The sequence below is a fragment of the Anarrhichthys ocellatus genome, unplaced genomic scaffold (assembly GCF_004355925.1).
Source record: "Anarrhichthys ocellatus isolate YVR2014 unplaced genomic scaffold, GSC_Weel_1.0 scaffold2, whole genome shotgun sequence".
In the NCBI taxonomy this organism is placed as follows: domain Eukaryota; kingdom Metazoa; phylum Chordata; class Actinopteri; order Perciformes; family Anarhichadidae; genus Anarrhichthys; species Anarrhichthys ocellatus.
In genome coordinates this window covers 7,389,194-7,413,826 of record NW_022280032.1, presented here as the reverse complement: position 1 = coordinate 7,413,826, position 24,633 = coordinate 7,389,194, and the positions used below count along the sequence as shown (strand labels likewise).

The 24,633-nt window shown below is 43.8% G+C and overlaps 1 protein-coding gene across 2 annotated transcripts in view; it reads left to right on the top strand.

Moving 5' to 3' along the window:
• Positions 1 to 24,633, top strand: part of LOC116389436 (cGMP-inhibited 3',5'-cyclic phosphodiesterase A) — a 98,136-nt gene that overhangs the window by 31,662 nt on the left and 41,841 nt on the right. The window contains exon 1 of one of the 2 annotated variants that reach the window (XM_031858121.1): positions 1,932 to 3,644. The exons of the other annotated variant lie outside the window; for it this stretch is intronic. Within the exon in view, the coding sequence (XP_031713981.1) occupies positions 2,736 to 3,644 (909 nt within the window). The 5' untranslated portion in view covers positions 1,932 to 2,735. Of the gene's footprint in view, positions 1 to 1,931; positions 3,645 to 24,633 lie in introns of those variants that run through there. 2 annotated transcript variants of the gene reach the window in all.

Here is a 24,633-nt window from a genome sequence, read left to right as displayed (position 1 = left end):
CCCCCCCCCCCCCCCCCCCCCCCATGCTGCCCTCAACATCCAAACCAGATGTTTGATTAATTGCTCGTCATGAAAAGATTCCTCTTTTACAATGGACCGTGACATTGCCAAATAGGGTAAGACAGTTACATGTGCATTCCCCAGTCGTTAAAAAATTCTTACGGGTAATTCAGAATGGCCTCTAGACGTGTTGGTAGGGACGACCGGGATTCTTTTTTCCACAATGATCTTGTCCGGAGATGCTGCTTGCAGCGGTTGCTGAGAACTGTGGTGATTCATCTTCATCTGAACCACAAAGTGATGCTTTTCACAGGAGGAAGATGCAGGTTATGATGAGTTTCATTCATGGCCATTGACAGTTTGCAGGAAAACAAGGACAGCTGTTGGCTTTCACAGTTGACAACACAGGTTTTGTTCCAGATATTTCACATCTGGCGTAACTATAATTTATTTCTTGTTTTCCAGCCTATGACATAACCTGCATCGTTTCACATTATATCACCACACACTGATATAGTTACTTTGGATAACCTTTTGGCCCTCACATAATGGATTTGCCTCTGAATTGTAAATGAGGACCAACAACATCACACCATGAGTGCACCTTGGTATCCTACAAGAAAAGTGAATGCTTGTATCCTGTTTTCTGGCTGACTTCAACTCCTCTCTCCTTTGTCGTGCTCTTATCTTCTGTTTGTAGAGGGAATGTTTCTGTTCCCGTCATCCATGAAATAAACCAGTCAGATGAAGCAGTATTGTTTCAACTCTTCCAAAGAAAAGTTACCCATGGGCTTTGATAAGATGGAAAAAAAACGAAGATGTTGTCGCAAGAATCTGCTCCTACTTGGAGCCAGCCGCTTCCTGTGTGATGCACTGCATTGAAAGAGCTGTCTGGCACTCAGTGAGCATGTGCTGAGAGGTGAGGGACAGGACCTGGCCTCCTCCTGCTCCTATCGCTCCCTGTTAGCGCTTCTACTCCTCCCGTGCCTCCTGCTAATCACAACCGACAAGGGATACACAGGACTCTGTCTACACCGATAGATAGAAGGAGTCCCGCTGACCTGTAGAGAACATCAGCATCACAGAAATGAGTCCTAATTAGCTCCTTCTCTGTTTTGAAGGTTGCAGCAGGATTTCCATAAATTAATGAAGGACTTGGGGTTGCAAAAGCAAGAGTGTGGCATGATAGAGCATTGTCTATTAGAACGCCCCCGACATCATTGAGATGCTGTGAGAAGACCAGATGTTGAAAAGCTTCAGGGCTAAAGAAAGTCGAGAAACAGACTGATGTGTGTCAGCTTCTTTGTGTTTGCATCAGCAAACGTGAGCGAGATTACATGTGCATGCTTGGCTGTAGATGTCTAAACTGTATATGTGAGAGGGTGTGATCCCATGAGAGCGTTGCATATGAGGGTACACACGTGTGCCTCCTGAACTGTGATGTAATTTTTAGCCCACGGAAGATCTGCATGCTGAAACATTGACGGAGACCTTCCACTGTGACGCAACACACCGTCGGTGACACTTAAAGTGGGATGAATATTTCAATGACCCGGTAGAGTGGGGGCATCAGGAGTCAAGCTGGAGGGCAACCACAAGAATTTCATGGCAAAACAGTTTGCATAAAGAGGTCCATTTCTCTCATCAGCATCTATATTCTTCTCTCTAATTAAAGATCAATTCATGGCAAGACAGTTTAATTAAAGCCCTCAGTTTGGCTCGGCCACCAAAACCACAAATCAAAATGCACCCATTGGGATAAAATATGGCCTTAAATGTTTGTGCTTAAATACACCATGTTTATTCCATTCAGAGTGGAACTCATTGGGAAAATATAGGTCAACTCCATTTGATACAAAAACAGGTTTTGTTGCAGTTTGAATCAAAATGTCAACAACATAAGAATATACGGGTGTGTGTGTATGTGTATATAAATTTTATTTTTTTTACAAAAATATGACATTCAAAAATGTTGAAGAAAAAAGACCAATCTAGACCAAAGTCAGATATAATGAGGCCAACGCCTGCTGGTCTGTCTGGGGAAAGATATGAGGGGTTTCATTGCTGCTGCACTATCTTGCTCCCTGCGTGGAGTCGGAACTCGGGGGTGTGAATGAGCAGAAACTCGCGACTGGTTGGAGAGCTGGTGACAAACAGTCCGGATTGGCACCTCAAAACGCCGAGCAAAAACCTGACGGACGGTCAAACTGCTTAAATTCCTCAGCAGCGTTTATCCTCAAAAGTAAAAGGGAGCCTCTACTTTTTCAGAAGTGGTCAAACAATGGACAGGGAGAGCGCGTTTTATCGCTGAATGCTCACGGAACGTGACTGATGTTTTGTAAAGACTGCCGCTGCTGCACGGACCGGGCCGTGGAGGAGCCACAAAGCGAAGAGAAGGACAGCAGAAGTCAAAGAGACGGCGCTCCACAGAGGAAGGAGGGCAACGCAGGACGCGTGTGTGCAGAGAAGCAGTGCCCTAGATCTGAATAACCTCTGAGTTTCTCTGTCATTCAGGGCTCCGTTCATGCCATTTTCCAACCCGCACCTGGAAAAACAAAGGGAAATGCGTTCAGTGGCAGCACATCTCCATGCGTAAATGGAGCCCCGTCGGCGCGTATTCGCTGCACTTTTTCAGTATAATAAATTACGGTTGTCACTAACTCTTGTCCTGTCCCATGACCACACGGCTATAGATGCATTATAGACTTCCTCATACTTCACATCTACCATGAGTGATGGCGATGCCTGCAGAATCTGACAGTGCCGGTGCGCAGAGCGCTCATGAAAAAAGCATCGGCGCACCGGATCGCAATGGTTATGTGAAAACATGTGTCATCCCACTGTGCAGTGACCGAGATTACGAGTCGTGGGTGAGGCTAATGTTCACAAAAATACGGAGTTCCCAGAGACTCCGGAGTGCGGTGTGTGTGGGGTCGCTCTCTGTTTTTCTCGCTCTGTTGGTCAAATGTGCAGACTGGAGAGCTGAAGCCAGCAGCGCTGACAACAGACCCTCGCATTCATCGTCTCTCCTTCACTTCGTTTCAGGCTGCGCGGCGGAGCTGTCGCAAACTTGCTGGAGTGTTGTTTCCTCTTTGTTCACCCTGGTATGTGCCTTCTTTTGGGTCGGTGTCTACTTAATCCGCTGCGGAGTTCTAATCCAGACCGCCCTCTCCCTCCTAACCTTGTGCCACCTGGGCGAAGCAGCAGCGTGGTCTCTCCTGGACGGGACAGATGAGCAGCTATTTTCATTCACGACAGCAGCCGTGGTCGTGCTCATCTGCGTGGCCACCGGCGCACTCATGGTAGCGCGGCTGAATCAGGGCATATCTGTGGTCGTTTTCATTAGCCTAGTCAGGACTGTCTCACTTTTCTCGCTGCACAAAGTACGAGCCACTTGGAGACCGTACGTAGCGTACCTGGTTGGAGTGCTGGGCATCCTGCTGGCGAGGTATGCTGACAAGCTCCTTCCCAACCAAGGGAGACACAAGGAGGGCTGCACCCCCGTGACTGGAGCTAGGGAAGAGATCCCTGTATTTAAAAGGCGCAGGAGGTCCAGTTCTGTGATAGCCTCAGACATGGCACACAGTCAGTCCAACAGTAAGTCACATCGCCGGACCTCTCTGCCATGCATCCAGAGGGACCAGGTAAGAAGTTTCTGTCCCATTCAACTTTTCTATTTCTGCCTTGTTTTCTTCTTTCCAATGATGAGTTTTGTGTTTGAGGCGAGGTGAAAGGAGGGAGCAGTGGAATGGCAATTAAAAAAAAAGAACTGTTGGCCTTTTATGACTGATTCGAATTATTATGATTATTATTATTATGGCTGTTAATGCATAATATTGAGGGTTGCAGAGTTTTTTTTGAAATGATGTGTGTCACTACCATGTGTAGTGTATCACACAACAACAACAACAACAACAATAAGAAAGAATAAGATTAATCATACAATTGATAATAATAATAATAATAATAATAATAATACTGTAACTAGCTATTATTATGTGTTTACATGTCATGCTCCTGTTTTACATTGCAGTGTGTATTATACAGTTGTGATTTGATCTCTGCTCAGTTGTTTTTCTCTGATCTGCACAGATCCTTTTTGGACTGATCTCTTTTCATATTCTGTGGAGCCACTTGCAGCCATTTGAAGGCAAACATGGAATTATAACACTTTACAATGTTTCTTCTTCTTCTTTGCCTTCTCAGGAACATTGTTATATACAGTAATGCTTCATTAGATGTTTTTTCATTAGAAAATGATACATCGTCACCTACTAAAATGATCAACTAGGCCAAATTTTCCAAAATCTTTTCTCTAAAAACGTTGCACCCATTAGACCAAGGTGGTCATTTATTCATGTATATATACAGTATAGTTTACATTTGGTATTTTGTAGCTGAAGGGAGGCTATTTTAGTAACAGCTTTCAAGTGCTGATGAGAAGGGGAAGCTGAGGACACGATTCCAATGATTCATCTCATCCCTAATTATTTATGTCAAACATTCTCCCCAGATGATCTCTGAGCCACTGCCACAACACTGACAAGTGCATTATTATCTTTCTGTCCTGGACTTTAATACCACTTGCTCCTCATCACTTATCGGGGATTGCAGTCCTTAAACTCCAGGAATGTAGCAGCTGGCTTTTAAACCGCCTGTGATACTGATACACATGCATACCTGTGTTAAAAGGAGGGGAGCTGACTCATATCAGCTCCTCAGCCCTCCTTATGGGAAATCAATGAGCACGCTGAGCATGTGAATTGGAAACAGATTTTTGGAGTGATCAAAGCTCTGGTTGTGACCTGTGAGTGCGGTTAGGTTGGCGAAGAGAGGCTGCACTGTCGGCCCGGCCACTTGAAAGATGCCCTCAGCTCTCAGAGCTGGTTAGCGTTGTAGTGTGCTTGTTTGTGTTTCTTTGTGGTGTTGCTCACACACTCCTGCGTACACAAATCAGATATGAAAAAAATCCTTAGATATTTTACAGTTCACACTTTACTCTGCTTTAGGTTTGATGTCTCAGCTGAAGCTTGTTCGAGTGCCAATCATCATTCATTTGATATTCAGTCGTTGGTTTGCTGCGGTGATGGAGTGAGGATGCATCTTTGTTGTTTTAATGAGTGATGAGTTTGAAAATGTCTGGCTGTATAGTTTGCATTGAAGAGTTACTGTATGGCTGTAAACAAGCATGTGCACAGGTAGCAGATTATTTTACACTCTGTTGTGTTTTAAAGATCAATGTTGCAAGTGATGGAAAGAAACAAATGCTCATAACTTACAAATATATATTTACATACACAACGATAATATTATATTTTGTATGCTTCTCTGTATATATTTGTTGGTGTTGTTGCATTAGATAATAAAGTTATAGTTTTTTTTCTATAATCTCTGTGATTACCCAATAAAAAACAAAGAAGAAAACTGGATATACGTTTAGAAACAAAGAAACATTTTTTACACTTCACAAAGTAATGTTTCTATTATGGTAAGAGCGAACATGGGCATTAGACAACCAAGCTGTAATAAATTCACTATTTCAAAGACACCAAATGTGTAAAAAACAAGAGGATGAATACCATTGCTCTTGGATTCAGACTCCTTTACTTTAAGGACTTCAAGATGGAGTTACTCAGAGAACAATAAAAACAGCCCTAAAATCAAGACGTTAGTCGTAAACAGCTACTATTGATGCAAATGTGACAATTGACACGTTTCTTTTTGTGCTTCAGATTTATTTTTTCCCAATAAAAGGTGAGCAGGATGGAACCACCAAACAAACAAAGTAGACAATATCATGCAAAGATGCTCAACATTTCCAGCATCTCTGACTCTTCTCTGCTCCGTCACCTCGGCCAGACTGGAGCCCTCTGCTGCGTGATGATCTCTATTACATGTCTCTGTTGTGGCGCATAAAGACAGTGCTCTGACATTCTTGATAGTATACGTGAAAGTTAAGAATTCATTGGATTATCTCGAACGAAACCTGAGTGTTCTAGCGTTTGCTCTCATCTTTGGTGGCGGTGCTAAGCAGTTGAGCAGTCATGGCCTTCCTGTAATTGAGACACACATGGCGGACATATGCTGTCTTAACCGTGTCTTGTCTGTGTGGTCTGTAATGTGTAAACAAGCCCATGCTGACCCACACTAGTCATCACCTCGCTCACACGGGGCTCTGGCCTCCCTAAGGGGGGTCGACACACGTTTGGGGGCCACCATGCAACCACCACATGGTGACTGGAGCAGCGCAGCATAACGTGTCGAACTGACTCTGCTTGGAGGCCAAAATGTAGGCTAACTGCATGGCAGTATTTTGGCCAAAATTTCCCAAGTACCGCTTCTCAGTGAGATGATCTAAAGCGGCTGAATGACGTTTGTGTTTCTGCTGTGTTCAACAGAGTTACGATGTTTTAAAGAAGCTGTAAGAGCGCCGTGACAAGGAGTAGATCTGCACTTTGTTGACGTGACAATGTTTGCATTAGTGCTGTCCGCCTGAAGTGTGTGAAGAATAGTGCGAGGCTGGAGGAAGGATTACAGTTGATACTTAACTTTTTTCTTCTAAGGAAGCTTCTCCCGCAGACCTTCGAGTCTTATATAAAGGCCCTTCAGATTGATAGTCACTGTGTAAAAACAGTTTATTCAGAAAATAAATAGAGCAAAGAGGAATCCTTCTGTCTCCTCTTCCTCACAGGCCTTAAAGCTGCCATGTTGCCCTCCGCCGCTCTGCCAGAAGCATGCTCCGAGGCTATGCTTCACTCTGCACAACTGTAGATTTAATAAACAGACATTTTCCCTCCTTTTGATTACAAATTGGCTGCCAGCATCTATCAGCTCACTTAGTCGGTGCATTTCGCAACGCTGGGGTCGTCCTTCCCATCATGATAATAAAAGAAAGTAATTATCAGCTGATCTGATAGTGGTTAGTGGGGGCCTCTGTGGGATAGTTCTTCTTGGGTTAATACAAAATGACAGGCCGGTCTTCTGTATTTCAGCTGGCGATATTGAACTGGAGGAAGAGGTGTGGATCGCTTTTCACAGTGTGTCAGGAAATTTGAGTCCGAGGCTCTCCCGCTGCAGACATCAGCACTGTCATAGAAATTCCTCTCCTCTCCTGCAGAGGAAAGCAGTCTGCCATGTTACCAACACACATCGAATGTTTTTAACTGAACCTACCTGAGCGGCAGAGCTGATTAGCCAGGAAGGGGAGTAGACATGAGCAAGACACTTCTGCTTTTTAGGAGGTGTTTCGAAGCCACTCCCTTTTCTGTCAGTAACTCCATCCCTCTCCACAGCCCTCGACTCTCTGTCCTCTCACTGACACCAACACAAATATTATCCCACCAGAGGAAGATATTCTTTCCTAACTTGGATGATAAAGATATTCTTGAAATCTATGGTAATGACTTCCTGTGGAATTGGATCCAAACACAATTACTGTTGCTGTTGTAAATGTTTCCTGTTACTCTATTTTTGCTGCACCGTCCATAATTGAATTGTGTTTTGGATGGAGGAGGTTGTTGATAGCCTGTAGGGCAGAGATTTACCACTGGGCCACTGCACACTCTCATCCCAAACAGCTTGTTTGTATTCCAAACACATAGCCTCGTGGGATGTGATGTTTTTTTTTTTTTTTCTTTTTTTGACTGGACTGGCCTCTGGGTTAGAAACGGTCTCATTGAGCCTCCCCCTACGTTTGGAAAGGAAGCTGATAGCAGCATGGGGCTGTGTGTCTTGTGATTGGGCGATCCAGTTCACACTTTCAATCCCCGTTCAGTCTCAATCTGCTGCGCTGTGCGTGTGTGAGGAGGCAAAGGGTGGAGGTACTGGGATAGGAATGAAAGTAGGTCATTCAAGGTTTTGTCCAGTGGCCCCCCCCCCACACACACACACACACAATATGGTGGAAGAGAGGGTTTAAACCAAAAGTGAGAGCACCTGAATCTATTGGCATAAATGTGATACAGTGTTAATAAGTATGTTTTCTTTAGTGTATGATCACATGAAATAATAATCACTGTGTTTTCGAAGCATTAGAATGAGCGCTTCATAGCTACATAACGAGCGGATCCTCTTCACGGAGTCCGCCATGTTTCTACAGTAGCCCAGAGCGGACAAACCAAACACTGCCTAGAGAGGGACATTCTTATTTTCAAACTTTTGCCTCGACCACAGTAGTTCTGCTACATGCTTGGCACACGAGAGGAGATTTAGTTGGTTGCAATCTGCAACCACACCGCTAGAAGTCGCCAAACCCTACACACTGCACACTGTAAAACTGAAACATGCCATTTTCGCTAAACTCTGATAAATGTTTACAACTAACACTTTGTGTTATAATTTTACTATTACCCTCTCTTCCCAAAAAGTCTAAGTGGGCCTGTTTAAATGAATAGTTTAACATTTTGGGAAATATTGTCATTAACTTTCTTGCAGTGAGTCAGATGAGAAGTTTAATGTACGAAATCTCATGTCTGTAGTAAATATGAAGAAACAGCTAGTGGTTTATTCGCTTAGCTTTGCATAAAGATTTGAAACAGCTAGCCTAAATTGTAGAACTAAACCTGTATGATCATCTAAGGAACCCCATTTGAACTCCTTTTAGTGAGTTTGCTGTGTTCCTAGATCTCAACCATTAACCGTGTGAGAACAATATATTGTTAAAACCAATAGCAACAATGGGAAAAAACAAAAAAAAATGAGACCCAAGTTGTATTAAAGCGGAATTACCCTGAAACTCTACATTACATAGTTCACCCATCTGTGTCCAGTTCCTTCATCACCTTAATTTAAAGCAACAAGAGTAGCTTGTATTCTGGTTCTTGCCCTGTGTTTCTGATCCCCTATAAGCCAACCAAACCAGAAGTCCAGGACTAAGCTGAGTGCCCCTCTTCCCTCTCTTCCCTTCCCCTGGCGCAACCACGATCTGGCTCCCTACTGATTACCATGGAAATTATGGAAGGACGTCTGTGTGAGCATGTGTGTGCATGTAAGCGTGTGTGTGTTGCCAGCAGCTTGATGGCTGCCAGCTGCTGCAGGCTGAGAGGTTGAATCCGCTCGTAGAAACACGGAGGGCCTCAAACCACAGACGCAACCCAACGCAGCTGGAACTGCTAGACAGGCACAGGCCTCCAGTCCTGACACACAGCACAGATATTAACACCTCAGGATCCTAATAACTGCCTCACATTTGAATGGAATAGTAAATCTGAAGCACATTATTGATGTGTGTGTGTGTGTGTGTGTTGAAGGGTAGATTACACGCTGTACTTTTTTCTTCCGCTGTCTGATCTAAACTAAGGCAATTATGTCACTCAAGTTTTCTGTGTTATGAGACTATTTCAGTGATGGAGGTGAACAGAATGTTCCTGGCACAAATGTGTGTATCCGTACAGTACATGGGTGTGTGTGCTTGTGCAGGAGTGTGTTTGTGAGGCAAAGATAGAGACAGAGAGGAGAGAGAGTGTGTTTGTGAAGAATTGGATGCATTTGCATATGCACATATATTAGGTGTATGCATGAATAGGGCTGGGTATTGTTACCATAATGATACATTTGTTGATATATTTTACATATTTTAGAAATGTAGAAGCCAAACTTCTCAAATGTTAGATTAGAAAACCCAAGCAGGTAGTAAATACATGAATAAACAAGGCTACATGTATATGCAGACATGTGGCATTTGAAAGTCAATTTCAAGTGTGATATGCCTACTACAAACTATTAATACTACTAAACTACGGTACCTCTCGCTAGCAGAAACAATCACAGCTTTATCAAATACATGCTTTAAAAATGTAGAACAATATTCAGCACTCTGATAGGAATGGTGGATAGGACAAATGTCGGAATAGACGACTTTAGAAAACAGTGAAAACCGACTGAAAGATCGAAGAATTACACAGAAACTACACATCTAGACAAACAAGCAACACAGAAAGGGACCACAGGAAATGTCGACAACAAGTTGCTTCTCTGGAGACAGAATACTGCAGCAGAAATACTGCTCATTCCAGCTTCAGATGATGGTTGTGTTTGTTGTGCTGTACTGGAGGAGGTAGTCTGTCAAGTGGTCTTCGCCCGCTGTTCAACTTCAACTTTCACTAGTTTCTTGAACCTCTTGACGAGGTTGTTTGAAACAATGCATCTTTTGCAAGTTTTTAGTTTACCGAAGCACGCTGAATATCTTTATACTCGAACGGGTAGATCCCGAGGGCATCCCGGTGCGTAGATTGGACTGGATCAACTGGGAGTCGGAGAAAAAGCTTCAAAGAGAATCAAACATCTAGTTATTTCTTGGTAGGGCTAAAGCCATCTCCCCCCACCTTGGTGCCATATGAGCATACCAGAGGAATATGAATGTTGTTTTCTCCCAAACCCTTCTTCATTTAGCAAAATAAGCCTAACCTCTAACATCTTAACACAATCTGCCTCTTGGGACTACAGATGAAAAATAGCCTCTTGGCTAACTCTGGCGCATTTACAGCAATGTTTTTATTAATGTTCATTGTCCCTTATCAAATAAACCAAAAAATACAAAAAAATAAATACAAACGGGCATTTAGGAAGTTTCAACACAGTCTAAAATTGGAAAAATTATAATCAAACAGACATATCTGATCAAAGAATAACCATTAATTCATCCAAGCATGACTCTCGGCACTTGACTGTTTTAGATCTGTACGACTCCTTTCGGTACCAAAAAGGACTGAAGTTTGATTCCCGGCTCTTTGTACGCAACAAGCTTGTGTTTGCAATGTTGAAGCAGTGTTTTTTGCTCTTTATAGGTTGGGCAGGTTGATGGGTGCCAGTAGGTATCCGGCAGGGCAGCACATCCCTTTGGGGAACTGAACGCAGCATGTTCTGCTTTCATCTCTATTTATCCTCCTGAAGGGCTTTTTCAATCACACGAGGAGCCCACCTTTAAGACAGTGATCCTTTACATGAGGGGACATTCCTGTGCTAGCCCCGGCGCTAAATGAACTGGAATGTGCAGGTTGAGCAGACCCTGAAGGACAGGCCTGTGGGCCCATTCACCCAGCATCCCCCCCTCCTTTCCACGTTCCTCCTCTTCCCGCACACACTGACCTGAGCCAACACCACCATCCTGGGCTGTCACCAGGTGTGCAGCTGGCCTCTGACGAATGAATGGACACTCTCACATCGCCCCGGGAAGTGTGTGCGTGAGTGTGTATGTGTGCATGTTTGTGAGAGGAAGGTAGCAGCGGAGAGAGGGGGGAGAGTAGTCCTGGACGTAAATAGCTGCAGTCAGTAGATGTGTGAAAAACAAATGGAAGAACCAACTGTTAATTTCCCATCTCAGAGTGTTCACGTGAAGCGGTGTTCAAAAGAATTGATCTCATGGCCTGTGATTGGTGTCGGAGAGGAAGTGCAGCAAGTCCCTCAGGTCCAGTCTGGCCATTTTGTCTCCACTAGAAGCAGAGCAGGCCACAGTCGCTGCTGCTGCTGCTGCTGCCATCATTTATTTAACAGCAGAAACATTTTGAAACTCTCTGAGTGGGGCCATCCACTAAATCCAAACATTTGTCAGCTAATAATTGATTATATATTTCAGGAGCTTGAACAGGAAGGATGTTTTCAGTAATGGATGGTTGTATTTAGTAATCCACTGCCTGGTTGGTTACTAATGGCTGAATCTTTATGAACAGACTGTGCATTATGTAAAGTAGTCTGTAGGCAGCTGGACAAGATTTTGGTATCGGAAACGTTCCGGTTTTTGTTTGTAGTATTGACCAATCACGTTTACGAAAGCTTTGTAGAGGCCTTTGTGGAACTCATCAGCTATTGTCTGGCCATGATTTAGCTTTATATTGGCTTAAAGTTAGCTTGTAAACAGAATGTGTTATATTTTATATACTGATCTTGTGTTTTGTATAAAATCTTGATCTGTAAAGTAACTAAAGTAACTCTCAATTAGTGGAGTAAAAATATATATATATTTCCCTCTGTCAGCAGGCTGCATGTCTGTCTAGCTCGATGGCGTGGTGCGAGGAAATGTGTTATTGTACCCTCTGCCTGGTGAGCCCCCCCGGCCGTCCGTCCAGCCCGCTGCCTCACTGGCTCGCCATGAGCCTGTCTGTCCCTGCAGCCAACAAGGCTTCTGCTGTTCCCTGCTCAATGCCATGTTTTACTCTCTAAATATGTTAGAGAAAAAAATCTGTCTGTACATCTGTCTGTCAGTCGGGTTATTTCGCCCCTTGCAGCGGCGAGAGTCTTAGGGTTTTGGGTTAAGGGCTGTTTTCGTGCAGTCACTTTCAATTAGTCAGATATCAAAAGCAGAATGTATAGCTGCAGTGCTGTGCTGGATGATGGTATACAGTGTCTATATGATTTAGACGTTTATGGACGCATAGTGTGTATGAACAAATACCAATGTTGGAATGCTGGTTATGATGCTGAGGTAAACAGTGTGACGTTATTTTGGTACCTTGGTCACATTTCTGAATCTACTCTGCAAACAGAAACCGCTTATGGTCAGCTCAAGGAAATTAGTTATTTTTATTAATTAAAAATAGCAATCTGCTTTTCTAACATTCATCTGTATTTGTTAGCACCATTAATTGTAAAAAGGTCTGTGCACATTATCACTTATTAATATGCGGCACTAGAAAAAGTTTAGAAGAAGTTTTTTCCCCCCTCAATGTGCTAAGCTCAATGAATATTTAATCATATTCTTAAAGTGAATGTCGTCTCAAGTTAACTTCCACGTGTTAGGTATTTGGTTAGGACAAGACATCCAGAGGGCCCTGAGATAGAGTTCAACTACACACTGTATTATTCAGTTTGAAAGTGTGAGTCTCTACTCGATTGTTAGAGAATCGGTGACATGAAGGCAGGAGCTATGGCTCGTTTTCCCTCAACCTTGCTTTGGCCCTCGGCTTCTTGTCCATGAGGAGTATGATAAAGTGTTGACCCCCCCCCCTCCAGTTTTTCTCTTCTGTACACTGTAAACACCTGCTAATACACACACACACACACACACACACACACACACACACACACACACACAAAGGGCCCAGCAGACTGGCTAGGCAAGGCCTTATTGATTTGTTGCTGCTATGCTCTGCATTGCCTGGTGACAATAAACGATGTCAGAGCTGACGTGTTCTTGTGTAGGTGACATCCGTTTTATACTCGGCCACAATCGATGGCTATGAACAGCAGGCTCTTCTGTCTGTGTGTGTATGTGTGTGTGTGTGTGTGTGTGTGTGTGTGTGTCTGTGTGGTCAGACAAGTGCTGTGTAGTGTAGATAGTGGTCTGTTGGTTCCAAGCAATCATTCCTGCCAAAGATAGCCTAGCTCACCCGCTAATTGCTTTGTGGAGTGCAAGCCATGGAAGCTGGTTCAGGTCACATCTCCGCCTGGAAAACAAGACGTGAGAAAAGCCATTGTTTTTAGAAAACTTCAAATGGATCCGCAGCCCTTCGTCTACCCAGATAACTCATGCTGTATGTCTCTCTGTGTTATAAAGAGAGGGACAGAATATGCGTACTGAGCCTTTATTTTAATGCTTATGTACCTCAGGTTTCTCCTCTACACCATCTCTCTTTTTTTCCATTAGCTCCTGTTCCATTCATACTCTCGCTGACCTTGCGTCGTGTCCTCTCGGGACTGGACAGCTTAAATGAAATCTCTACACCTACTGTAGCAGACCCCTCTTCTCTTCTCTCTGTTTTTTTCTTTTCTTTTTCCCTGATCTGTCCTCTCCATGGACAGTGGAAAGAGTTTAGTGTCAGGTCTTCAGGCTGAAGGCAGTTCAGCAGCCTCAGATCCTGCATCACAGTGATGGCTCTGGATCACATTGCAGATTAAATCTTTGAGTAGAGTAGAGTAGTGTGTTGACATTTTTTTTATCATGTTTTTTTTCCCCCCCTCTGTTAATAATCAACCCTTCACCTTGTGTCTCGCTGTCATGGTCAGACCCACTTCAGTGTTAAGATTTGAGAATTGTTAGAGGTTTGGCAGGTGATTCATCAAGGCTTTTGGAGAGAGCGTTTCCATTGTCAGGACGAGGAATGGCATGCGGTGGTTTTGGCAACGCTCCACAAACTGGAGAGGCAGAAGGACTTTTGACGTCATCGGGAAACGTGACCCACTTCTCAAGAGGCGAGGAGCCTTGGGCTGGTTGAGCAGATGTTGCACAGATGAGCCTGCGCACACTCACACACAAGCACACACACACACACGCACGCCCTCACGCACACACACAGACGCGCACGCATGTGCACACTTTCTACTCTGCCTTTATGTCCCATTAAAACAGCCACAGAAAAAGAAGCAACGGCCTCATTTGGGTTTGTGGTTGTGCACAGGCGATAACTGGTGTCGCCGCCAGCGTGTGCGCTTGCAAAAGAGGTACAGCATGACAAAAGAGAGGGTGTTAGTGGGTCATCTAGGTCGTACAGGTGGGTTTTCATGAAACGGGTCTCAGAGGGGTTCTAAGGAACCAGAAGCAGCTTAATGCCTTTCAGCTACATTGCTCCTGTTATGAATGGTGGATGAAGGGAAGACAAGGTGATGACGGGCCAGAGAGAACTGCTAGTTTAGTTCTCCACTGGCTCCTACTACCTGTCAGCCAGGGGCGATCTCCTCCTCCTCCTCCTCTCTGCCATCGCTCTTGCTCTTTCAGACGTTACATAATGCCTTTCTTTCTGGTCTGTCACTTAGTTTTGACGTGTGACTATAGGCTCTCTTTAGCTCTCTGCTATTTTGCACCCTTTATTATCTCCGCCAGGAGGATCATGCAATCGCTCTCGTGTGTGCGTTTCTGCTGCAGCACACTGCATAATATTTTGGGTAGCCAGTTATGCCTGCATGCTCAAGGGCCTCTCGTTATTGCGGTAGCTCATACTTTCTCAAAAGACCTTTTGTTGCTCGTTTTATACTGGCATTGATGCCGGCTGTCTCCTCGCTCACTAATCTTCACCAGCCCCGGCCAGTAGGGGCTACAAGTGCTCACACAGCTGAGTGCAACGCCGAACCCCCAGCCGCTGCTCTGCAGCCAGAGACCAGTCTTTTTATTAAGCACCTGACATTTACACCTGTAATGTTGAAAAAAATAGAGTTGTAAACATTTAGCATTTAAAGAACCAATTATTTACAAAGATAAATGTGTAAAATATGTACGCAACATTCGCAAACATGTTCAACATTTAAATTTAAATGGTGATAATATGTAATTGCTGTATTTACAGCTTGTTGTCCCAAGTGGGCAAAAAATATGATATTGCAGGATTTAGAAAAGATTCTACTTTGTTATTATTATAATTTTTTTTTGTCAGTTCATTGTTTTTTCATGGGCCACCAGGTGGATCAGAACTCAGTCCCCTGTGGGAGATGATAATGTTTCATCTAATCTAATCACATTCACCTCCTAAACCTGGTACCCACGTCACAATTTGTGGTGTGACCGATCTTTTCTATAATTTGTTGTAATGAGGAGAAAAAACTCTGGCTTTTGACAAATTTCTGTTGATTAAATCAAATTGTGGATAAATTATGTTCACAATGCTTGCAGCAATTTTGTCTTTGTTGCATACGTGGGCTGAACGGTCCAGCCTGCCATCGGAGAGTTCATGTGATTTGTGTATGAACATCACAGGTTTGACGTATTCTCTATACAACTCATTTCAGGGCATTTTCCCTCGAATCCTTCTTTACAATCATTTGGAGCACTTTTGCTAGATATGTTTGGATTTCATCTTAGTTGCATGTAAGTCTCTCTGTCCGTAATGGGGTCAGAGCATTTATCAATTGCAAAAAAAAAAATGCATTTTTTGCACTTTCTGCCAAGCCGCAGCTGGCAGTCCCATCCTAACTTCTGAGAAAAATCGGATGAATATCCCGGATCTATGGAAAAGGGAAACGTCAAAGTCTATTGCTCTCAACCATACGCTTGGCTGTGTGCTATTTATATGTTGATATTGTTTAGTTTTTAATCTAGCTCCTTTTGGCTATTTGTTATTCATTCCCCAGGGACAAGTCAAAGGCTCTATCGTTTCAGGCAGACGTCGGGTCAGGACCTTTTTCTATGTGTTCAGAATTCAGACAAAGTCCAGAAAACAAAATGGTGGCTCCTCCAGTGAGATGCTGCTCACGCTGTCTATGATGAGCTCATTAGTTCTGAAATGTCAGTGGTAATGAAGATTGGTCACCTTCAAGAAGCAACCAAATTTACTGTGACTGAGGTCTTTACGTTCCTCGTCACGCCTTGTTCCTCGCCGTTGTGTACTCTGTTGCTGAGGCACAGTGAGCTGAGAGCAGACAACATTTCATGCTTATAGAGATTAGCCGTGCTTCATTTCACATGTGCCGATATTATTGCTTGACGGCAGGAATGCGCTTGGATGTCAAAAGAAGTAAAAACGTTCATGAAACACACATTCATGAAACACACACACACACACACACCTGCGTAAAAAGAGGCCGGAGCCTGTGATGTTGCCGCAGATGTAATAAGCACTCATTCATTTCCACATTGGCAGAATGTTAAGACTGATTCAGGGGCCGGTAGATGAAAAGGTCAGCGGGCTTGTTTTGAGTGAGTGTAAGATTTCCATCATCACGCCGCACGCTCTACCAGGCCCAGTCCAAACTACACAAACAGTGTCTCTAAAGCCCTCGACAGCCTCGATTCTGCCATTGAGTCAATAATCGGCCCTCGCTCTCTCCTTCTCGTCCTGCTCTCTCCTCCCCTCACGACTGACCTGCTGTTAGTTTACGTACTTCCCTTTTTACTTACCCTCAACAACGCTTGTCCAAACAGCAGCAGAACTTTCCCCCTTATGTGTTTCACTTTCTCCCATCGTGCCATTTTCCACAATTCTTCCACTTTTTCTCCCCTCCCCACTTCTCACCCAGCACCGTTCATTGTTTCCAGACAGTGGTGAAACATATTGAGGGAAATGTGTGGAACCTTCGAATCTGTTTGCACGGAGAAAGACAGGGATGCACACGCACGCACACACACACACACACACACACACAGAGGAGTAATTGTTCCAGGAAAGTGGCATCTGTGCAGCCCATTAGACAGGGATTCAGTGGACCGGTGCGGGCCTTTTACATATGGTGGTCAGCTGCTGGAAAGGAAAAGGAACCAGGGGTCACATTTGAGAGAAAACATTAGGGGAGATGATGCATGTTGGACACAATCACTTCAAAGTCCTGTAGTGCCCTTCACCGCGTCCCTGGTACTGTAGCATTGCTCTGGCCAAGTCGTTGATATCCGCAGGGCCTGGCTGCAGGTCGGAGCAGACAGCTACCCGGCGACTTGCAAATAAACCCTCACTCTCTCACATTTGGAGCCTCAAAATATTCTAACACTCATCTCCTCCAGGGTCACTCCTTGAATCAAAGGCCCTGAAGAGTTTGACATTTGTTCATGAGTAAAGGGTGTGGGAGAAAGTGAACTCCGAGAGGGCCTCATCAGTAGCAACACAGTTATTATTGCAGCAAAAATCCACCCTACTGTAATGGCTGCTGAAATGGCTCCCTGGAGTGCAGGTCTACTTGACTTTAGTGAGAGAAGAGGAGTGATTGAAGAAAGGAGAGTGAGGGAGTATTTTGTAGAGATTTTTTGGGAAGTTAAGTAAGGAGGAGTCTTTGTCTTTGGATGCTACAGCTGTGATTCATTAGTATATTTGTGTTGCTAGGTCTGAGTTGACTGGACCATGTATGGACCCAGGCCAGGATACTTCCTACTGGGCCAACTGTTCTGCCCCCATATATCTGAACTTTCCTCACTGTTTTCATACCAGAGTGCATAGAGACGTTCCTATTAAATGTATAATGGATAAAACATGACGATCTTTGCATTGTATTTATGGCTCATAATTGAGTTTATTTTTTCTCATCTACTGAGCATGACATCTTATTTGAGATATTTTATGTGACATATTTGTTACTGCACTGGCATCTGGTGAAAGGAAGGTTTTTGTCTCTCAGCTCAGTTTTGTTTGTAAATATAATTGACTTGACTTCTTGTGGGGCAGTGAGTTACATGGTGATATTACAGTATTTAACTGAGCAGATGTTTGGCTCCTCCTACATCGGTTCATCATAATGTAATAATTTCTCTTGAACGGCATTTGATATTGATCTTGTAACCCATGTGAAATGTTACACTTTTGAATGCAACATTTTCTATGCATTATTGTTGAAGGGAAAATCTGGTTATTTTAACATTGAACTGAGTGTCCAGAAACATAAAGGCGCTGATTCAACAATTATAGACACACAACATTTGGCATAACTTCACATGAATAGGGTTAGCTTGGTAGTAGCAGTTTGAGTACTTTAAATAATTTCACTCCCATGAAATTGGAATAGATTGCCCATTTAACTTGAAGTGCTACAATTATAACTGCAGTTGAAAGCAACACGATCGTATGCAATGTGGTTATTCTTCTCAGAAGTTAGTCAGTAATAAATTACATTTGGAAAGGTAACTCAATCACCCTTTTTACAATCATTTTTTTGTAGAGCCTCCAACATTTTAAAAAGTTAGTTATGGTGAGGTCATGATATTAGAGCGAAGGTCTAAAGAAAACTGCTCCTTCTGGGTGGTACGCTATTGGTCACGGTGATATTACGAGAGGTACAACCCTCTGGGAGGATCCTGCTCGTTTGAATGTGTGTTGTGTCAGAGCACCTGGTCAGAGCCTCAGGCAGCGGATGTGGCTGTGCATGCTGCATGAATACGAGACTCATTAAGTTCACTGGCCTGCCAGGTGGACTGCAGCTTGTTCCAGCACATACACACACACACACACACACACACACGCACGTGGTGCACACACACTCACATGCACCATGATGCATGGATATGTACATGTGTGCCTGTTGATAGTTGCACAAGTAAGACCCGTTCACACACTTTGCAGGGACAGACGGAGGGAGGGAGAGCTACTGGGCTTGTAATCAGATCAACTCAGATATGGTATCATTGTAACCAAATTAGTGATGATGCAGAGTATATCAGGTTTTGGCCAGAGCTCAGTCACATTTGTGGCAGAGAAGTGACACGGAGCACTTGTGCCAAATGCAATAACTGAACTTGCGTCATGCACATTAAGGACAGTTGAAAATACAGATACTGCAGAGGAAGATAGACTGACACTGGATGAAGCTCACTTGTGTAACTTCACGTACAAACAGAGAGAGACAGATACTTCTGACTGGAGCTGCAGTTGCAATGTGTCTTTTGATCAGTGCTAATCTGAAAAAAAAGGAAGAGTGTCATTACAAAGAGAGGCTTCAGTTTGCAGTATTTGATGTGTTTTTACTGTAAAATGACACTCAAAGTTGGAATAGTATTGATGTCCTGGCAAGACATTTGCTCATAATTGGAGCTCATTATTTTTATTTTAGCGTTTAAAAAACTGTGAATATCTCTGCATTTATTACAAGCACTGCACTTAAAAAAACAGTGAAAAATCTGACTGGAAGCACTGATGTGGATGACCTCAAATATGCTTGTTCATCTTATTAAGAGCAATGTTATACACTGGTTGATTTTTTTTTTGTTCTCTTCTCAGTCCAGGACGATAGAGCAATAAAAATGTCACAACCACACTAACCAGCAGTTTTTTGTGTTGGAGCCGAGCATCCCATGCCATGATGGTCATTTAATAAGTTTTCAACAGCGAAATACGTTTTAAAATCCATCATTGACGCAACATACGAGAGAACAGAGATAAACTCTTCTCCCTTAATTTCATTACTTTTCAACTCACTGCTTTTCTCCAGCAGTACGTATTTCATGTCCGAACAGATCTTTACGTAGCTGTTTATCAAGATATCATACATGTGTAGCTCTTTAAATTTGGGGCACTGTGCATCAGAGAACATTATTTCTCTCGACACCAGAGACACACAGTAGACATTTAGGGTGAAAACACAGTTAATATGATGACAGCTGAACCTACTGGAGCCAGTCTGGCTTTTTGAGTTCTGTTGACCCTCGCCGTCTGTCTATTCCCACCTAATGGTCTTTCTGGTGGGAATGCGTACGGCCCCAGTAATGGAGTCTGGATCACATGTTTGTCTCGGCATAGTCTTCTCTGATAGGCCCGTGGTTCTTAATTACCAGAGTGACTGTTTATCCACACTGTTTGCCTGGATCCTTATCAGCCCTAACAGTGTTTTAACTCCCAGTGGAGAATGTGTGGGAGATGGCGAGAGGAAGTGAGCATGTGTGTGTGTGTGGGTGTGTGTGTGTGTGTGTGTGTATGTGATGTGATGCACAATAGTGTACATGTCAGCGTGCATGCTTGATGTACTTTGTCAGACATGGGTCAGAGTGTGTGGAATGCAGAACACGCAGATTCTGCCAGTGATATCTTGGTTGTGCCGACGAGGTTGTGTTTGCACTCCTCGTTGTCGAGACGGAGAGTCAGACTTGTGGTCTGCAGTCATCGCGAGGACGCTCGTGTCGAGGTTTTAGTGCCAAGGGATGAGTGTTCAAGTTTTCGCTTCATTCCTCAGCGCCAACGTTATCAAGCAAACAGTGAATTTGCACGTTTTGCATTCCAAATCAGGAGCCCTTGTAAAAGTGTGACCAATTCACTGTGTCTGGATTGTAAAAATGTGCATGCAGTTTATCAGTGGTCTGCTTTTCATTAAAGGTGGAGCTGCTAGAATGAGTTGGTACTTTGTGTGTGTACACAACTGTGTTTCTATATGCTTTTATTTGTGTGTCTAGTGTATGTATGTGTGTGTGTGTGTGTGTGTGTGTGTGTGTGTGTGTGTATGTGTGTAACCTGAGCTCTGGCCATCTCCCTGTGTGTGAGTAATGGTCCCTGTTTTATTGGCCCGCTCCTCAACAGACTCTATGAGTAATCACATAATGCCTGCTTTGACGTCAGAGCAGTTTCCATGACAACACAGTGCTCACCACTCAGGGGAGGTGCGTTAGTTTTTTTGTTTTTTTTTCTTCCCTACATCCCGTCCTATGTGCGCTCAAAGCTCCGGCTTCGGGTGGAGACATTACTCCTCGAGCTAAAATCACCTCCCCCTAATCTATAGTTTCACAATGTGCTCGTATGATTAGAGCGGCACACTTTTCTCCTTTTTTACCTTCCACTTTTATTATGGTCCATCTCTCTGAGCCTCTCTCTCTGAGCCTCTCCCTCTCTCACTTCACTGTCCCTATTTTAGTCATCCTCTGTCTCCTCTTGCCTCCCAGCTCTGTCTCTTTTGTGATTAGCCCCCATTTTACTCTCCGTCTTCTCCCTTCCCCGCTCCTTTCTTCTCTTCTCCAAACTCTGTCATGCCCGACAAACCACCTCTCCTATTTCCACGCCAGATGTATTCGTTTTTCTCCTTGCCTTTCATGCGCTGTTGAATTCCAGCAAACGGCCGACCCCTCTCTTTTCTACAGGCTCTTCCTCTTCACAGTTTTGCCTTTTCCTTTCTCGTTCCTCGCTCTGATGAGACGACAGGCCCGGATGAAAAGGAAACATACTCCCTTGTGTACCCGTGCCTACATAAGATTAATACTGCTCCAGCCATCCCCCAAGGAGCCAGAGGACAATATAGCAAGTTCAGGTCTAGTTTATTACTGAATAGAAAAAAGGAGCACCGTTAAAAATGATAACTTGCTAGACTGCACAGATCTATTAGCTGCACTCTGTTAATTTGTTTGTATTGAGTTTCACCAGGGCAACTCATTTTTAACACATAGAAAACAGGGACAGCACCCTAGTCTCTTCAGCTGTATGTGCGAGGAGACTCAGCAGTCATGGAGGTCATCTCTGAAAGTATAGATGACTTCAATGCTGAAGGGCCAATCCATCTGTGGAGGGAATAAGCACAAAGGTCCAGAAAAAACAAATTTTGAAAGGGAAAGAATGGATGAAAAAGGAACCAGTGACTTGTTGGATTCATTTTTGAAGGTTCTGTGAAGAGCATGTACTACTGATATTTTGTATACCAGGACTTGAGGGTATACAAGAATTTTGTCTAGTTTCTGTAGTAAAGATTTTATTCTGTTACTTCACATTTTCATTAATAAGCTGACGTATAACTGCAGAGTATCTATTACTAAATATATAACAAAAATGGCAACCGTATTTTCAGTTACGGCAACCAAAGCTGATTGCCAGCGTGGCAACCACTTTTAAAGATAGTATTAAGCCCCGATTTCACATTAAGTCAGAAACATTTGGATGCACCATTCCAATAACCATCGTACATCCGTAATTCAAAGTGCAGCTGAAGCTTTTAAAGCGTCAGAGTTAGTCTTACTTTTTCCCAGCCTGAAAACCATCAAAATATCAATAATAAGGCCAGCCGCCTCGATCTGTAGCTAGCAGCGGACGGTCTGTCTGGCTATAGTCAAACACTCACACATTGAAGCCGTTAATGGCTCTGTGTTATGTCTGTTGTCGTTGCTCGGAGCAGCCGGGGCTGAAAGCATTACACGGCCTATTTTCAACCCATTTCCTTCCCCTGTTGAAAGTGGTGTATCGCTGCTCAGGAAAGGGGTATTGCTGTCTCCCAAACCAGCGGTGATCTACCGCCCCTGCCGCTCTGTCATGTGGATACTCGTCTCTGTCAGTCATCCAGTCAGGAGTGTGATTGGTGACTAACAATGAAGACAGACTGGTTGTCTGGGTGATGTGTTTAGGTCGGGAGCAGGACCACTGTAATAGACTTTGTGTCTCTTCAGCAGGGCTTGCCTCGTACAGGCGTCCGTCTTCATTTTCCAATCAATTAGACTCCAGTGGAAAACAGGCCGTCTGACACAGGTGCATGCGTGTGTGCAAAATGTCCCTGTAGATGTGTGGATGTGTGTTTGAGAGAGGAAAAAGAGGCAGACAGAGGAAACATGAGGGGCAGTGCATGAGTGTGTGTGATTCTGTGTAGTTTGCCAGAAAGGCAGCCTTACCAGATGACGGCTATAAAAAAAGTGCCGCCTTGCAGCTCAGCCCCGATGTCACGGCTGGGTTTCTGGCTGACTTGCCCTTGACTTGTTTCTGAGGCCCAGGAACAGACAGAGCCATACGCATTAGTGCGTTGTGAAGTGCATGTGACTGGAGTTTTGACCTGAGAGTCTGGGAGCACTATCGAACCGTAACCCAATGGGCCACAGTTGAGAGCGTTATTGCCCGGGGCGAGGTCCATTCTGCCAACGCAGGTCCCCTGGTTTTGCACAGTGTAGCGTGGCATTGCCAGCTCAGCAGAAGGATCGAATCCAGCCAAGGACGAGGACAAGGTGAGAGTCAGAGCCGGGCAGGGTGGACTTTCCCACTGCAAAAATGTTTGAAAAGTGGGGGAATAATTGTCAAAGAAATAGTTAGACATTCTTGAAAATACAGTTATCTGCTTCCTTGCCAAGATATTGATCTAAAGATCAGTAGAACTCTTATGTTCGTCTGTTAAATATGAAGCTACAGCCTGAAAATAGTTAGCTTAGCTTAGCATAAAGACTGTTAACATGTGAATCTGCTATCCTTGCTCTGTTTGTCTGCAGCATCTCTTTAACTCATTAATTAACGTTAAATCTAATTTGTTTAATCCATACAAAGAACACATTTTCCAGTCTTCATGCTAAGCTAAGCTAGTTGTAGCTTCATATTCAATGGACATATACGAAAGCGGTTCTAATTAAATTCTCTGGGAAAAAAGCAAAGTGTTTTCCAAAATACTGAACTATTCCTTTAAGTGAACCCGTCTCATCAGCAATGCTGTCGCGTCAGAGCCCATCAGTGTTAATCCGCCAGTTGGTATAACAGTGTAAAAAAGATTGGAATGAAATGTGACACATGGAGAATGCACTGTCCTACTAAAACAATCACCCTTCGACCTGACAAGAGTCACTTAGCTATTGGCTTCCATCTGCTGACAGCTCATTATTGTTGCTGTGATTAGTTCTGTAATGTTGTAATCACTGACAGCAAATGTTTTTGATGTGGGTGCAGGTCGGGCGAGATCTGTCTCCAGTTTATTCCTCCAGTGTTCTTCAGTGTGACAGGGGCAGTGACGGCCAGATCTGAGACCCCTCCGTCCACACCCCGTTCCCCCGTTCCCCCCTTCTCTTTATGCCCGCTGGTTGTCTGCACAGATCCATCTGCTTCAGGCAGTTGTACTAATCAGGTTATATGGGGAGAAGTAATTCTGTTTGGGGTCTGTTTTCCATTAGATTAATGCACACACGCAGATAATACACATGCAGATTTTTTTTAGATGGAAAAAAAATAACCATTTGACCAAATTTTCACAGTTTTTAACTCCAAGGTGGCCATTTTGTATTTACAAGTCTTGCACAGTACAGCCTTATCAACCGTGCCGTTGTAACTGTTTATGGCTCAGTTTTATGATTCCTCTCTTCTAGTCTACCTCCCTAATTAATTGAACTACTTCCCATTATACTAGATTATCCTTTCCAATTGGGCATTTTCGAGCCAGGATTGTGGAAACAATCCTGGCTGATGGTCATCATTTATCCGGAGTTGCAGCAGACATTATTTGTTTCTGCTTTTACATGGTCTACGGAAAGTGCAATTACAGCAATTACAGATGAGGAGTCACACTAGCTTCAGGCTATAGACCCATGTTGTCAGACTAATACGGGTTGTGAACCTCTGTTGAACACAATGTTAAAACCAGGAC